General features: G+C 28.1%; 2 protein-coding genes across 4 annotated transcripts in view; both read right to left on the bottom strand.

Moving 5' to 3' along the window:
• LOC148234832 (homeotic protein ultrabithorax-like) overlaps positions 1 to 16,963 on the bottom strand; it is a 193,527-nt gene that overhangs the window by 68,575 nt on the left and 107,989 nt on the right. The window lies entirely within an intron of this gene.
• Positions 12,077 to 16,963, bottom strand: part of LOC148234831 (uncharacterized) — a 144,468-nt gene continuing 139,581 nt past the window's right edge. The window contains exon 2 of the mRNA XM_088185464.1: positions 12,077 to 16,044. Within this exon, the coding sequence (XP_088041590.1) occupies positions 14,283 to 15,665 (1,383 nt within the window). The 5' untranslated portion in view covers positions 15,666 to 16,044 and the 3' untranslated portion in view covers positions 12,077 to 14,282. The remainder of the gene's footprint in view (positions 16,045 to 16,963) is intronic.

The raw sequence follows: 16,963 nt of genomic DNA, 5'->3' as shown, positions 1-16,963 counted from the left end.
GAGCTCGAACACGAAAGATGGATGGTTTCACTTATTTACCTACGACTTACTAGTTTCGAGTGAATTATGCGCCGTTAAGGGGTTAGATAACGAAACGCGAAGATAATGTAAAGCTTTTAAAATTGGTTCGATATTTTTAAGTTTTCATCGGCGCTAATTAAAGACGCGATTCTTTCTGCGAAAGCCATCGGCAGCTGCGGAACGGGTTAATGGTATCCGACCCGAGGGGATCCTAAACGACCGGCATGCGAAACCTCTGACTTTTCATCTCGCGGTGAACGGTGACCGTAGCGCAATATCGAATAAACACATTTGGTTTATTTATTTTACGATAACGTCGTGTGGCATCGAAGAGAAGAAGTCAGTAGAGAAAAAACATCCACGCGAGACACTCGAGCGCACTCTGTATACTTAACACGTCGTAAAATTGACAGAAGCAAATAACATAATTTTCAAAGTGTAAATTTTATGGCTCGAAACGACCCAGTCATAAAAATCAATGGGAATGAATGAACATAGTAAATGTTACTATTTTCACGACCTACGACAATAAAATATACAAATTTGTAAACGAGCTTACACACTATAAATAAAAATAGACTAAGAAAATAATATTACAATTTAAATTCTATTATAGTTTTATATGTCAATGTATTACCTTAAAATATTAAATCATGATTTAAAATAACACAAAGAATGTGTTTACATTAATATACAATGCGTAATTCGATATAAATTTCAAGGTAAAGATAGACATATAAAAATAATGATTAAAAACATATTTGATTACATTAAATTGCAGATGATTAGTTATAATTAAATTATTCTGACTGAAAAATTCTGCATTTATATTATACTATTTATTCGCAATACACAAAATTGAATACATATAAAATAATAACTGTATTAAAATAAAATTTAGCATGGTGCATGTTCTTACAGATTAGGTACTTTTAATTTTAATCACAACTAAATTTGACTAACTAAAAATATTTTAAATTATAAATTGGTTGAATATAAAATTATATCTGAATTTATACAACTTCTAACCTTTACTTAAAGTTGGTTATAGAAATCTTAACATCCCTTAAGGAATTTAGTCTCTACTTACAGCGTAAATTATGGTTATTTTTAAATTCAACTTGAAAATAAATCATGGTGCAAGTTTCTACTGATAACTTTTAAATTTAGTCACACTATATTTGCCTGTCAAATATTTTTTCTGAATCTACACTTGCAGGATAACAAATTTATTGTATATAAAATAGTATCTAGATTTAAACAACTTCTATTGTTTGCTTAAAATTGGTTTAGAAATGTTTATGCCCATCTAAGCTTTGAGTCTATTCATATAGTAAATAATGGATATTTTTAGTTAAAATAAGACCGATTCTCTCAAGTAATGTTTTAAATATTAACTTCCTGTCAATTGATAATGAATGCCAATTAAAAATTAAGCATGTTGCAAGTTGCTACAAATGATTTTTAAATTCATTAACAACTTAAATTGACTTACTAAAAACTACATTATTTGCAGAACACCGAATTGATTGAATATAAAATAATATCTGAATTTAAACAACTTCTTATGTTCGCTAAAAGTTGGTTAAGAAATTCTCATATCCTTTATAGCTTTTAATCTTTATTTACTGAATAAATATTGGTTATTTTAAGTTAAATAATAAAATTAAGCATAGTGCAAGTTACTACAAATGACTTTTAAATTTAGTCACAACTATATTTGCCTATCAAATATTTTTTTCTGCATCAACATTATTTGCAAGACACCAAATTACTTGTATATAAAATAGTATATTGATTTAAACAACTTCTAATGTTTGCTTAATGTTAGTTTAGAAATGTTTAGGCCCATCTAAGCTCTGAGTCTATTTACAGAGTAAATATTGGATATTTTGACTAAAATAAGATCAATTCTCTCAAATAAAGTTTTAAATATCAAATTCGCGTATATTGATGATAAACGCGACTAAAAAATTTAGCATGGTGCAAGTTTCTACAGATGATTTTTTTAATTCAGTCACAACTTATTTTGCCTTACTAAAAACTATATTATTTGCTGGACACCGAATTGATTGTATAATATAATATATAAAATAATATCTGAAAGTTTGCTAAAAGTTGGTTAAGAAATGCTCATACCCTTCTAAGTTTTGAGTATCTATTTACCGAGTAAATTATGGATATTTTTAGTGTAAATAAAACCAATTATTTCTAGTAATGTTTTAAAAACTGATTCGTGTCATTTAATAATAAATGTGACTTGAAAATTAAACATGGTGCAAGTAATTATATATAATAATCATAATTTCACTTAAAAATATTAAATTTGATTGATTTAAAATCTTTCTACACTGCACTATTCGCATGACACCAAATTAATTTTATATGATATAATATATGGATTTATACAACTTATAACGTTTGCTAAAAGCTAATTCCGAAAATACGTATACCATTCTAAGCTTTGAGTATATTTACCGAGGGAATAATATGTATTTTTAGTTAGAGCAAAACCAATTCTCTTAAAAGGATTTAAATAACAAATTTGTATCATTTAATAATGAAGAGTCCGTGTCTCTACAGGTGACTCTTTTAAATTCAATCACCACTAAATTTTACTGACTAAAAAATCTTTTCAAGACACCACAAAAATACACTTACTTTTCTAAATATATGCTTATGTATTTTTTTGTTAGAATGAAATTCTCCATTCATATTTAAAAAAAAAAATCTCAGGAATCTTTTTTTCAAGATTTTTTAAAGGAAACCTTTTTCAAATTACATTTAAACCATCTTAATTGTTATGAGCTATTGACGTATTTGTGTTGTTTCAATGGTGAAAACTTCAGCAATATTATTTTTAATCCCATTATTTTCTTTACATATTAACTGAGCTAGTCTATTCTATAAATGCATTTAACACAATGTCATAAAATCATAAAATGTCATTAAATTTTAATGTGTACAATAGTTTGATGGCATTTGCACTATCTAAAGCACTACAAGATGGTAAAACTTTATATAAACTATTGTTTAAATAAAACTGCAAACATACAACGCCTATCTACTATAACAATTGTATTATATTTAAATTTATTATTTGGTTTTTACTACATAAATACATACATATATCCTTCATAATTGATCAACATATGGCAAATCTCTAGATCGTTCAATATACAATAAGCTAATTACCTGCATTTTTAAAACTGATACAACTTAACATGATTATATAAGTACAATATTTGAACATTTCATATTATATTTTTATCACACAAGTTAACACTTATATAACATATATCTATACTTAGTAAACCAATCATTTTTTTAATAATACAATCTAATGTTTTACATACGTGTATTTTATCTTAAATTTCTATTTAAAAAACATATATTGAGTTTCGAAACCGACGATGGTGCACCAATGCCCAGGGGCGTCGTGTCTCAAAACTTCAGAATGGATGCTGTGTTTATAGCTAACCGCTGTTTATGCAGGATTTGGTTAATCTTTGTGAATTACACGACCGTTAGCATCCCGTGTATGTATACATATATATATATACGCACACGTTTAATCTTACAAATTTATTTTTTAATTTATTTATATCCAAGCCTTAATTTTAGGTATAAATTACACCCTGCATACATATGTATATAAAAGAGCGCAAAACGGAAGTGCGGACGAATTCTTTTGCGCTGCTGAAAAAAATCACAAACCGACAAATCTCCCGTACTTTATCTCTTCCCCATTGTTTCATTTTTTCAGCGCGCCGCTCCCGGGCGCCGCGAAAGCCTTCGGGATGTACGAAAGATGAAGGATTATGTAAATGGTACGTTTCCATGGCGACGGGGGGAGCTTTAGCCTAGGGTCCACCGTTTAAATATTAAACAGGACCTAAGTTTCACCGAGAGCGTCCCGAGCTTACGGTAAACTGGCGGCGGCGTCTGAATGAAATTAGCACCATGCCACGATTTCGGAATAAATAAGCCGGATTAATTTAGATTTACGGGGCTTCCGGTTAAAAAATAACGGATAAACATATTTTAAAAAATAAAATAAAATCTCTTTATCCAATAATAAATCTTTAAATATATAATGGCCAATTTCTGTAGCTCGACAAAAATATCTAAATAATATAATTATCTCGTTATATAAGTATATTTATTTTTTACTTTTACATAAAATTATTTATAAACTAAACTCGATATAGAAATATTTTGAACTTTTCTAAAATTTGCCAAAAGTGTACTAATAAAATTCAAGAAGTGTTAAAAAATAAAATCGAATATTGAAAGAAAGTTTGCTCGATTTTATAACCATATTTTCAATTATAAAGTTTAATCTTATATGCTAGCAAAATAAAGTATGTGTTGAAGTTTACAAAATTGTTAAGATAACGATTCATTGAGCACGATTTATGTGTTATTCGTGAAAAAATTATTGTGTATCGTCTTTGAGGAATCTTCCCGAGTTTTACATAAGATGGATAATCTTCAGGCCGGCGCTGAGCAAAGCTCAAAGCTCAGCATGAAGATTAGATATCTCTGGTTTATCATTCATCAATGTATTAAGGCGTGGAATCGTGTATGGCAAACAAGTAGGTAGTAATTCGAGCTTTCCGTTTCATAATTTACTTGATGAATAGCTTCGGAACGAAGGCGCTTGCTCACCCGTTATATTGTGTTTGTTGTGCTGTACTGAGAGCGGCACGAAAATTCGTTATAATCGAATTCGTTATAGAAAGAAAGGGAATATCTCGAGAGATTTATAGACCCATTGTGTAATTTTTAGTAAAAAATAATAAAATAACGTGTGTACACACGTTATAAATATAAACCTAGTAGACGCAGTACAATGCCAAGTTAACTTCGGCCCAACGACGCTTCCATGCCAAATTCTTTCTCGTTATTATCGTTTTCACTTGCGTCTAGGGTTTTCTTGATTAAAAAATATCATCAGACCCCATGTTAATTTTATCGCTTCCTCGATCGATCACTCGGACCTCAAGCGTTTAAAGACCCATCACTCTCGGGTTTAGAAAGTTGATTATACTTTATATTCACAATAAACAAATTACACGTTTATATCAATCCACACACGCCGGTGATGAATCTCTCGGTTGTCTCGGCCGTATTTATTCACGGAGGTTTGTCTATGGAAGCATCGCCCCGGGCCGCCATCTCAGCCTGTCAGATATAATTGGCTGACCATGTCAAGTTCCGTCCTGGTGGACAGGAGACATGACATGCCGCCCTTCGCCGAAGAGTAGACGGTTTTTTGTTCCGGTTTCTCGTTATCCACCTCTGCCGTCGTCCTTTTCCACGGTCCATTGATTTTCTGAACTACGCCATACAAAACGGACTATCTGCGAATCGGACGCCGTGATATATTACATAGTACGCCGGCGGAATAATTAAACTCACTCTTAACGCGTCCAATTAAATCGGACACACGCGGCTTTTAATTAATTTCGAATTTTGGTAACTAACCAACTCGCTAACGCGCACGAGCGCACTTCTTAATCTATTACAGAACGCCATTAATCATTAATTAAAATTATAATACGTCGCTACTACTACGATAAGCTACACCAGTGCATTTTGAATACATTAGGATAGTAATAAAAAAAATTAAATCTTACAAATCAAACCCTAATTTGGTCCAATTAAAACCTTATAGAGGTTGATACTATGATTTCTAGTAAATAAAAATATTTAGTTAAATGTATGATTACATTACAAAAATAGTTATAATTTTAAAGCAAAGTGAACCGCCCAAATTATTATTCAAAATGATTCATTTAAAATTTTATAAAACTTATTAAATAATAATATGTAACCTCAAACCCTAAAAATACAGGAACCTTATTTCAAAGCAAAGCGTACTTCATAATTTATTATATATGTTACATTAATATATTACCATAAGTTATTTTATATGAATAGCTTATAAGTTTATACAAATATTTATATTTCATTGATATATAAAAAGCTATAAAATTAGAAAAAAATAATATTTTATAAAACACACGTAAACATAATTTATTAGAATATGATACTAGTAAATAGGTTTTCACTGTATACTTAAAAGTAAAATAAAAAAAAGGATTGTAATTTATATGTGACGTCAAAACCTACGAATACATGAACTTTAAAAAAGTTATTTTATTAAAGCAAAGCACACTTCTAAATATATTACAGAACAGTTAATCAGTAATAAAAATTATGTAACGGTATTTCATTTAAGCTTTTCTATACAAGTTTATTTTAAATTTGGTGATTTAGAGTCGATATCAAACAATTATATTATATAAGCGAACCATATTTCGATTAACTTTGAAATACTTAATACTAAAAATAGGGATATAAAATAAAAAAAAATTATATACAAAATATTAGACGATGATTTCTAGTGAATGAGCTATAAATATGTCTACATTTTCACTGCATTTTATTCAGAATAAATAGCTTAAATTATTATTTTATTGCAAATATTTTTTTTATTTCTAAACAAGGCGCACTTTTTATGTGTTACAGAAATTCATGTATCTTTTTTAAAAGTATATTTATAATTTATTGATATAAACAAACTATGTCAGGAATAATTGTGAAAGTTTTTTATGTATTGAAATAGCTTATCAGTATATGTTTATTCATATATAAAATGTTTTATAAATAGAAAAAAGGAATAAAAAACAATTTATGTTTAAAAAAACAGTTTATATATACAAAATATTAAAAGATTTTTACTGCTTATGAACGACAGAATAAATAAATCTTAATATTATTTTACTACAAACAAAATTTCAATTTCAGAGCAAATTTAAAATTTGCTTTTTTAAAATACAGTAAATATACACAAAATATTAGCAAATGCTTTCTAGGTAATAAGCCATGATTTTTTCTATGTTTTCACTGTATGATTTTACTTTAATCAAATTTAATATTTCTTATTACCTCATTCGAAATCAAAAAGCTTATATATTTTAAATATAAGCTAAGTAAATCCAATATTATTTTTAAAAATGAATAAAAACTAATTTGATATTTAAAAATACAGATATATATATATATATATATATATATATATATATATATATATATATATATATATATATATATATATACATATACATATATATATATATATATATATATATATATATATATATATATATATATATATATATATATATATACAAAATTTTACAAAATAACTCATAATAAATAAAACATTAATATTTTTATTTAACTCTAAATTAAAAATAAGCGTTTATTTTAAATGAGAAATACGAAACTATTTTTAAAAAAAGTATTTTTTAAAATGAATAAGAGCTAATTAAATCTTAAAAAAACTGTATATATTATATAAACATAGATGCAAAATATTAGCAGATGATTTCTAACAAATAAAAAATTTATAATTATATTTTTTCACTGCATTATTGGGAGATTTTACTGTATTCTTATTTTATTTAAAATAAAAGCTTACAAAATCCGAATAGATTTTTTTTTAAATTAATTTTTATCTTTAAAAATATAGTTCATACATATACATATATATAAAATATTAGCAAATAATTTTTAGTTTTATGTTTTCACAAATTATTATTCCACTCCAAATAAAAAAAATATATCAAATCAAAGTAATAGATTTTTCAAAATCGATAAAAAAATATTTGTAAAATACAATAAATATATGTATATCACAAATAATTTTATGTTTAACTGCATAATTTAGTTGCATTTAAAGCTATGATTCTAATCCTAGAAATAAAAAAGGAAATGAAAAAATCTAATAATAAAAAAGCATAATTTTCATAACAATTCAATTGCACATTTAAAAAATTAGAGTTCTAATTTAAACTAGAACATATAATATAAATGGTATTTTATTTTTTAAAGAAATAGTTTGAGCAATAAAAAAAGAAAGGTAATGATAAAACCAGGTCAGTCACGAAAGTTCGTATTTTTGAAAAGTTTGAAAACTAACACGATAGATAAATTATATAAATCATTGCTTTAAAAAAATTATGGATATAGCCTAAAATATCTTTTTTAGAATGACTGAGATTGCCAAAAATATAATATAATTTTAATTCCTCTATAAAATTTCAAATTTTTAATGATACTTAGTCCTATCACTGTTTTATTATTATTTATTTGGTTAAAAATTAAAGACTTAAACTAAATATTTATTTAATGTTGAAGCTGCAAAAGAAACTAAAATAATTACAAAATGTATTACCGTATAAATACATTTGATAGTTAATAATATTTATCGAAATGAAATAATGAAATGTTAAATATATATATCATTTCCCCAGAATTTTTTAGGAGAATGTTAAGTTAGTGTAAAAGAAAAATTTAGTTAAAATTTAAAATATATTGATAGATAACTTCTCTATATATCAAAAAATATATCACATGAAAAAATGTTTTTGGCAATCAAAAATGATTCAAGTAATTATCTACCATGTATATTTAATTTAATAAGCGTTTCCTTAATAATATACTTATAGTTATATATTTAAAATATATTTTAATTTTACTATCAGATATTTTGATAGAAGATAAATATTGAATCTAAGCAATATTTTATTTTAATAAGAAAAGTTTTAATAAATGTATATAATAATAAACTAAATAAACGAAAATGAATTCGGTCAAACTAAACATTTAAATTGATTAGAAATTGCCCAGAGCGAGATTATACTCTTTTTATTTATAAACACGAACGAGTACAATAAAACAAATACATTTTATATGACCCATGAGCGTAATTCTAAAAGCGATTTTTATTATTACTCCAAAAATTATATATAATATATATCCTTGTAACGTGATGTTATTCAATATTTCAACCCTTAGTTGTAATTAATTTAATTGTCACTTGATACGGTAAGCTAGTTGCGATAGAATGGGTTATAAAACACCTTTACATCATCCCTAGGGTAGCGTCAGACTAGTTATTTGAATCAAGGATGGGTAAAATGAATTTACGAAACACGCTGCTTGTTAAGTAATATATACTTTTAATATATATAATATATACTGAAATATTTCAGTAATCTATATATGTAATATGTATAGAATAAAAACTAGTATCAATCTGATTTGTGATGTAAAATTACTTAAACCACGTAAATGTAATATTACAACAAGCTCATGATTTGGTCTTCAATTTCCGGTTACATCATAGACATACAAGAGTCGGGCAATTTGAGCAATTTTAAATCTGATCAAAACCCTAATTGCGAAAGCTACTAGTAACTATTGGAAATGTATATATTATTGTATGCTTATGTTTATTTAATGACCATTGTTTTGCTAAATAAGGCTATAAAATTATAACATAATAAATATTAACTGATGTATAAAATACATACATATATCATGTACGTGTGAGAAGGTTTCGTAAGGTGGGATGACCAATACGTATATTTTCCGTGAAGGTGCATTTGTCACGGGCTCCCCCGTGATTAATGGCTCGAAAATGAAATACGCCCGCCGCCATATTGTTACAAAACATGATGTTTTCCCGGCGGCCCAGCCGAAAAGTGTGCGAGCGAGAAGAAACCTTTAAAGTACACAGCTGCGCGTAATATATAATCAAAGTTTAAATTAGACTTGATGAAGTTTGGTGAAGATCAGGACGTGTTCTTTGTAAAATCCGTAACTTGCGCAACGCACCGCACCTATTTGAACCACGTACTACGTTACACTGTAACAACAAACGCGATGCGTCTTTATAATGTAAAATTTTACGCAAAGCGTTGTGCGTAAATCTTGGCGGAGGAGCGTTTGAAGTCGGAACACAAGACAGATATTCTTGTATTACAGAGCGCGACGGCGACATTGTCGTAAATTAAAACGCGAAGACCGCAAAATGTCTAAAAAATGACCTCAGCGCTTTAGATTTGCTATATTTGTACACTTGACTCACTTTAATATTTATGCTATGAGTACAGGGTAGCGCAAAAGTTTAAAAGGGAATTCAAAAGTGCTAATTAAATAATTTGGTCATCTAATAAACCTGAAGTTACTTTCGGTCTATTCTATAGATAAGCGTGTAGTTAGATTAACTTTATACTTGTGTGTGTGCATAGTATATCGTGCAAAAACCTCACAATCTCAAGCGATTCCTGAGGGAATGGCCACATCTTATACTGCTCGGCGTTTCTTGTTAACCCTTGCCACACTTTAACAATATCAAGACTTAATAATATTAGAAAGCTTTCCCGTTTTAAGTTTCAACCACGTAGTTACTTAACGTAGATACAAATCCGTATAAACACACACGTGTAACAATCACATGAATAAGTTTTCTGTGCACTTTTGTTATGGTAAGATTAATTTTGTTTCTTTTCAATATTTTAGCATGGTAATATTTAATAAGATTTTTATTAACAGAGTACCTAATTATAATATTAAACGATATTCAGATGTATATTTCATTAATATGTTTAAAAAATAATAACTTTTACTTTACTTTTAGTAATATATTACACCGATATTTAGCTGTAGTAAATTTCTTGCATTGCTTTTACAATTTATTTTAAATAATTTAGGTCATGTAATTGATTATGAAAGAAACTTTAAATTAAAAAAAATTGTAATTCATTTGTAATCTATCATCTTCATTAAAATCTTCAAAATTTAGTATGCATATTTATCAAAATACATGTAGTATTTTATGCGTTTTCCAATATCAAAAACGATTAAAAAAATAATTTTCTGAAATAATATTCAGATATACATATATTTATCGACATTAAATAAATTTCATGATATTGTAGCATTCTAATCTGTCATCCTCCCAAAAAGTTACTTCATATAATAAATTTATATTAATATTTTACAGGTTTTTACGACCAAAAACGATTTAAAAAAAATTATAAATGAAAAATTTAGTGAACTTTTCTTTAAAAAAATCTAGTGCTATTAAATTATTTGTATTAATTTCTTAGAAAAATATATGTATGTATTAAATATATATATGAGTTATATCTGAATTTTAATGTCTGATAATTTGATAGTTGATAATATTTATCAAGTTAAATCAAATTACATAAATTAAAAACGATTTATAAAATATTTACTACTTTTATTTAATATTATTACACATTTTCTTAATAAACATTATATAGTAACTAAACTATATAACACATTCAATAAATATTTTCTTAAGAAAATAATCTAGCTACATATTTTTGATATTTTTTATACATATGTATTTTTACTTTCTGATATTTTCATAATTGATAATAATGATCGAAATTAAATTAAATTGATTATATGTTAAACATAGAATAGTTTTAAAAATACACTAAAATATTATCATTATAATATCTAATATTTTTTCGCAGTTTCTAGACTTAAGTCTCTCACCTGCTTGACGAGGATTGGTGTCTGTGTGTGTTAACACGCATCACCTTTTAATTATTATTTTATTTATTAGAGTTTAAGAAATATTAACTGGAATTAATCAAACAAATCAGCTATTAAGCCATTTGCATGATTTTGTATTCGTTCGCGGTGTCTATTATTAAGCCTTTCGAAATGATTTTTAAGTGTGTCTATTTTTAGATCCTGATGCAACATCGAATTGCGAACATACCAAGGAGCGTTTGCTGCGATTCTCAGTGAAATATTCTGCTGGGCTTGTAATTTTTGAGGGTATTTGCGAGTATTTATAATGTATCCCCACACAGGGGATGCATAAGACATTGCGGGTCTGATTATTGCTTTATAAATTAGCAGTTTATTTTTTATACTTAGTTTACTTTTGCGGCAAAGAAGGGGGTAAAGCTTAGCTCTTGTGTATTTAACTCGATGAATTAGAGTGTCTATGTGTGGTTTCCACGAAAGTTTAGAGTCTAAGGTAAGACCTAAGTATTTGGCCTTATTATGCCATTCTATCGGTTTATTATACATTTTAATTTTGGCTAAATTTTCTATAGCAAAGGCTTTTTTTCTTCTAAGAGAGAACATTACTGCGACGCTTTTTAGTGGATTTGCAGTGACCAGCCATTTGTCGAACCATTTTTCAATATTTTTTATTTTATTTTGAAGTTTAATTACCGCTCGATGAGGATTTTTATAGGTACACAAAATAGCTGTATCATCAGCGAATAGAGCAGTTATGTCGTTACCGCGGTGCTTGGTTGGAAAGTCGCTCGTAAATATAGTGAATAATAAAGGACCCAGTATTGAACCTTGGGGCACTCCAGCAGTTATAGGTCTGGGATTTGACAAATGATTTTCAAGTTTTATGTTGAAATTTCTCCCATTTAAAAAAGAGTTGATTAGTTTAATTAAATTAGCAGGGAATTTGAAATGTATTAGTTTGAATATGATGCCTGTGTGCCAGACACGATCGAAGGCTTTGGCGATGTCCAGGAACACTACTCCAGTGGACATTCTCTTGTCAAAGCCCCTTTGGATATGTTTCACCACTCGATGAAGTTGATCAGTAGCAGAGTGTGCGTTTCTAAAGCCGAACTGTTCGTCGGGCAAGATTTTATTTTCTTTAACATGAACTAATAATTTGGCTTGAATAATTTTTTCGTAAATTTTGCTTGCAGCGGGTAGCAAACTTATAGGTCGGTAACTAGAGGCTAATGAAGGGTCTGTTCCCGGTTTGCGAAGGATTATTACGTTTGCTTGTTTCCACACCGTCGGGAAGTATAGGCACTCGAGAGAAGAATTAATTATATTTAAAAAATAATTGATGGCACTTGGGGGGAGGATTTTGAGAGCTTTATTTGGTATGGAATCATTGCCGGGTGCTTTTCGATTAGGAAGTAGACGGATGATGTTTTCTAGTTCAGGTAGTGTAATTTTTATATCAATATTAGTATCCACTGTTTTTTCAAAAAAAGATTTTAGGCACTTTTCTGTTTTATTTTTAAATTTACGTTTAAGTTTACTTAAATCGACCGAGCATTGATTTTGAAGACTGTCCGCTATAGTTTCGCACTTTTCTTCAACTGTATATACAAAGTTACCCGTTATTGTTTTAATTTTACATATGCCAGTGGATTCGCGGCGAAGAATTTTTGAAGTGTTCCAAAGTGAATTATCTTCAGGTTTTAGATCTCTTAATTTGGTTTCCCAAGTAGTATTATTATGTTCAGCAATAGCGATTCTAATTTCTTTTTGTAATTTGTTAAGTTGTCTTTTAACCGATTTTTCGTGATAATTTTGCCAAAGATGTCTTAAATGATTCTTTTCTCTAATTAATTCTTTAATTTCTTTGGGTAGGGGGTCATGTTTATTAATTTTGTTTTTAACGGTGCACCGTTCAATTGAAGATTTAATCACTTTGTTAAATTCGATTATTTCATCGTCGATATCAGTTTCAGTTCTTAAGATGTTGATACCAGGAAGGGATTTCTCAACGAAGTAGGGGAAGAAGTCCCATAGTATTTTATGCGATTGTGGGGCTGGATTATTATTTCTTAGATTAATTTCAAGCGTGAATATTACCGGGTTGTGGTCTGATGCGAGACTATTATGGACTTCTATTTCACACGCGGGCAGATCTTTGCAGATGGCAATGTCTAATATGTCCGAGCCTCCGCGAGTAGAGAAATGAGTTGGCACGGACGGTATTTCTAAGTGTATGTTACTATGAGAAATGTCATTAACAAAATTATTCAAAGTTCTACCGTTGCGATTGGTAGCTCGGCAATTCCAATCTTTATGTTTGGAGTTAAAATCACCTGCGGCAAATATGGGTTGTGAATAATTAAACAGTGATTTAATATCTTCTATGGGATATTTTGGTGTGGGAGGAGTGTAAACGGAATGTATTATGACTGGAGAATGCTCATCGGTTTTAATTTCTATACTCGTTACTTCTAATTGCGCGTACGCGTTTATTTTCGTTTCATTATGTTTTATATTATTTTTAATATATACTGCTGTTCCGCCGCCAGCGCCTAATAATCTATCCGTGCGGTAAGTTGTAAAATTGGCAAAGTTAATTTTTATCGAGTTCTTTAAGTGTGTCTCGGAGATAAGAGCAATATCTATATTTTGATCTAATAAAAATTGATGGAGTTCACTTTTCTTATCACGTAGGCCATTTGCGTTCCAGGCCATTATTCTTAGTATTTTACGATTTGGGTTTTTAATGTCATTAGGATTAGTCATAGGGGCTTCTTTTTTTTTTTAAGTTAATTTCTATATTTTTGTTCGCGAGTTTACTCTCGGTCTTAGGATTATTATTATACTATTGTTATATAAGTCGTACTTCATTGATTTATGTTAATTAAGTGTTTAGTTATAAGCGCTTGTATTTGCTGCTGCATTTCAATTATAGTTTTAACTATATTAATATCCTGTAGTGGTGCTGGGGTATTTTCTACTGGTTCAATAGGTACGGACTGAGTGGTCGGTATTTCAGAGTTTAGGGACTGTGAATATGTCTTTTGATTTTTTGTATTATCATTTTTTTTACTGTTTTTTGTTTTAAAGAATTCACTTTTTTTATTATTAGGATTTTTAATGCATCCGCCATAGCTAGCAGGGTGTTTACCACCGCAATTACCACATAGTGGGTTATCTGTTTTATTACCGTGTGGACATTCTAATGCCACATGAGGGCCTGCACACTTAACACAAACTGGTGCTGCCCTACAATTCACAGCAGCATGTCCAAAGACTTGACAGCGGTGGCACTGTAAAGTATTTTTTGGTTTATTTTGAATTTCGATTGAAACTTTTTGATGTAACAAATGGGTTAAATTATATATATTTTTATTTTGCTCACTTTTTTTTAATGAAATGGCAAACAATAACATCGGCTGGTTGGTAGTTTTATTTATTAATTGATGAACATGGAGTACATCGAAATTTAAACGAATTAATTCTTCTTTTATTTCATCTATTGTGAAGTTGGAATTTAATCCTCGAATTATAACGCGCAGAGGCTTATCTTCGGGCAATGTATAGGAGAAGAATGAGAATTTACGTTCGTCCAAGACTTTTGTAATTTTTCTAAAGAGCTCTATAGTAGGTGCAATTATTTTTACATTGTTTGGTTTTTGAACCGAGGTAAATAAAAGACCGTTGTTTAATAGGGTCTGACGAGCCGCTTTAAAGTCGGAGGGTTTATTAAGAACAATCGGAGGAATTGATTCCTTTTTAGTTTCGACTGTTTGTTGAATTGTCACGGGCTCGATTGAGCGAACAATTTCGGAAACATCAGACATTTCCGGAGAATTTGGGCGTGGTCTCTTTTTAACTGGGGGCTTTTCTACTACTTTAGGAGCTGCAATTTGCGATGTAGTAGTCGCAGGATCGGATAAGTTATTTTTAATGTTAATTGGCGATTGGTTAGTACGAGTTTTAACGTTAGTTGGCAATTGGTTAGTAGGAGTTTTAACGTTAGTTGGCGATTGGTTAGTAGGAATTTTAACTTTAGTTGGCGATTGGTTAGTAGTATGTTTTTTAGTTTTAATTTTTTTTCGGAGATCTTCCATCTCCTTTTCTAAACTAATCCTAAGGCGCCGTTCCTCAAGGAGTTCATGGCGCAAGGCTTCCATTTCCTTTTTAAGGTAATTAATCGATACATGGTCACTCACCTGCCCGGTGTCCATAATAATGGAATCGGACGATGTTTTACCAGTCGACATGTCGTAGCTTGCGAAGGCGGCTGGTGAGTCAGCGGGAATTCCCACTTTTTATCACAAACACTAGTTATCAGAGTGACAGATAGCGCGCGCGACTAACTCGGTCGAATGCCAAAGCAAGACTGAATATTATCATAAAGCTCATTGTATGTATCAAGAAAGATATAGTTTTAATATGCTCGTAAATCAAAAACGATTCAGAAAATTGTTTCTATATTTATTAAATCTATATATATATAACACATTTAATATAAGTTATTATATATTTTTGATATATATGTTTAAAACATTAAAATTTTACTGATATTTAGATAATTGTTAATATTTATCAAAATTAAATATATGTTAAATATAGTAAAATATTGTAATAAATTTCATTGTACTATGTATGAAAAGAGACACTATGATAAAACATAAAAGGGATATTTTAAATATACTTATAAATCAAAAGCGACCCGGAAAATTATTGCTTATTTTATTTAATATTATCACACATTTCTTTATTAATAAAAATAATCTATAATTATATATTTTTGATATTTTGTATATATATATATATTTTAAATATATCTAAATTTTACTGCTATATATTTAGATAATTGATAATATATATCAAAATCAAATTGAATTTATTATATGTGAAACATATTATTTGTTTTAAAATTATTTAGTATATAGCAATATCTTTTAAAGAAATATTTTAAATTCATATGGTTAAAATCAAAAACGATTCAGAAAATTATTGCTATATTTATTTCATATATAACTCTTTTAGTAACATATCCTTAAAAATAAATTATCTATAGTAATATATTTTTGATACATATATTTTTAAGTACATCTAAATTTTACTGTCTGAAATTTTGATAAAGGATAATATTATAAATCTTCATTGTATGTATCAAGAGAGATATAATACATAGAAGGGATATTTTAAATATATTTTTACAAATCACAAACAATTTAGAAAATCATTGCTATTTTTGTTTAACATTATTACACATTTCCTTAACAAATAAATTATTTATATTTATATGTTTTTGATATACATATATTATATAATACATATTTTTTTAACATATATAAATTTTACTGTCTAATATTTTGATAACTGATAATATTTATCGAAATTAAATCTTAAAAATACATTAAAACATTGTAATAAAATATTTTCATAAAACAAAAATCAATCATAAAATTATTGATTATTTTATATAATGGTATTATTCATTTTATAAACGTTTTCTAAATAAAATAAAATATCTATAGTTGTATATTTTTATATATTTTTAAAAAATATT

This window comes from Plectrocnemia conspersa, unplaced genomic scaffold (assembly GCF_051122295.1).
Source record: "Plectrocnemia conspersa isolate PC_06_02 unplaced genomic scaffold, ASM5112229v1 ptg000005l, whole genome shotgun sequence".
NCBI classification, from domain to species: domain Eukaryota; kingdom Metazoa; phylum Arthropoda; class Insecta; order Trichoptera; family Polycentropodidae; genus Plectrocnemia; species Plectrocnemia conspersa.
This window is presented reverse-complemented; position numbering and strand designations above follow the sequence as displayed.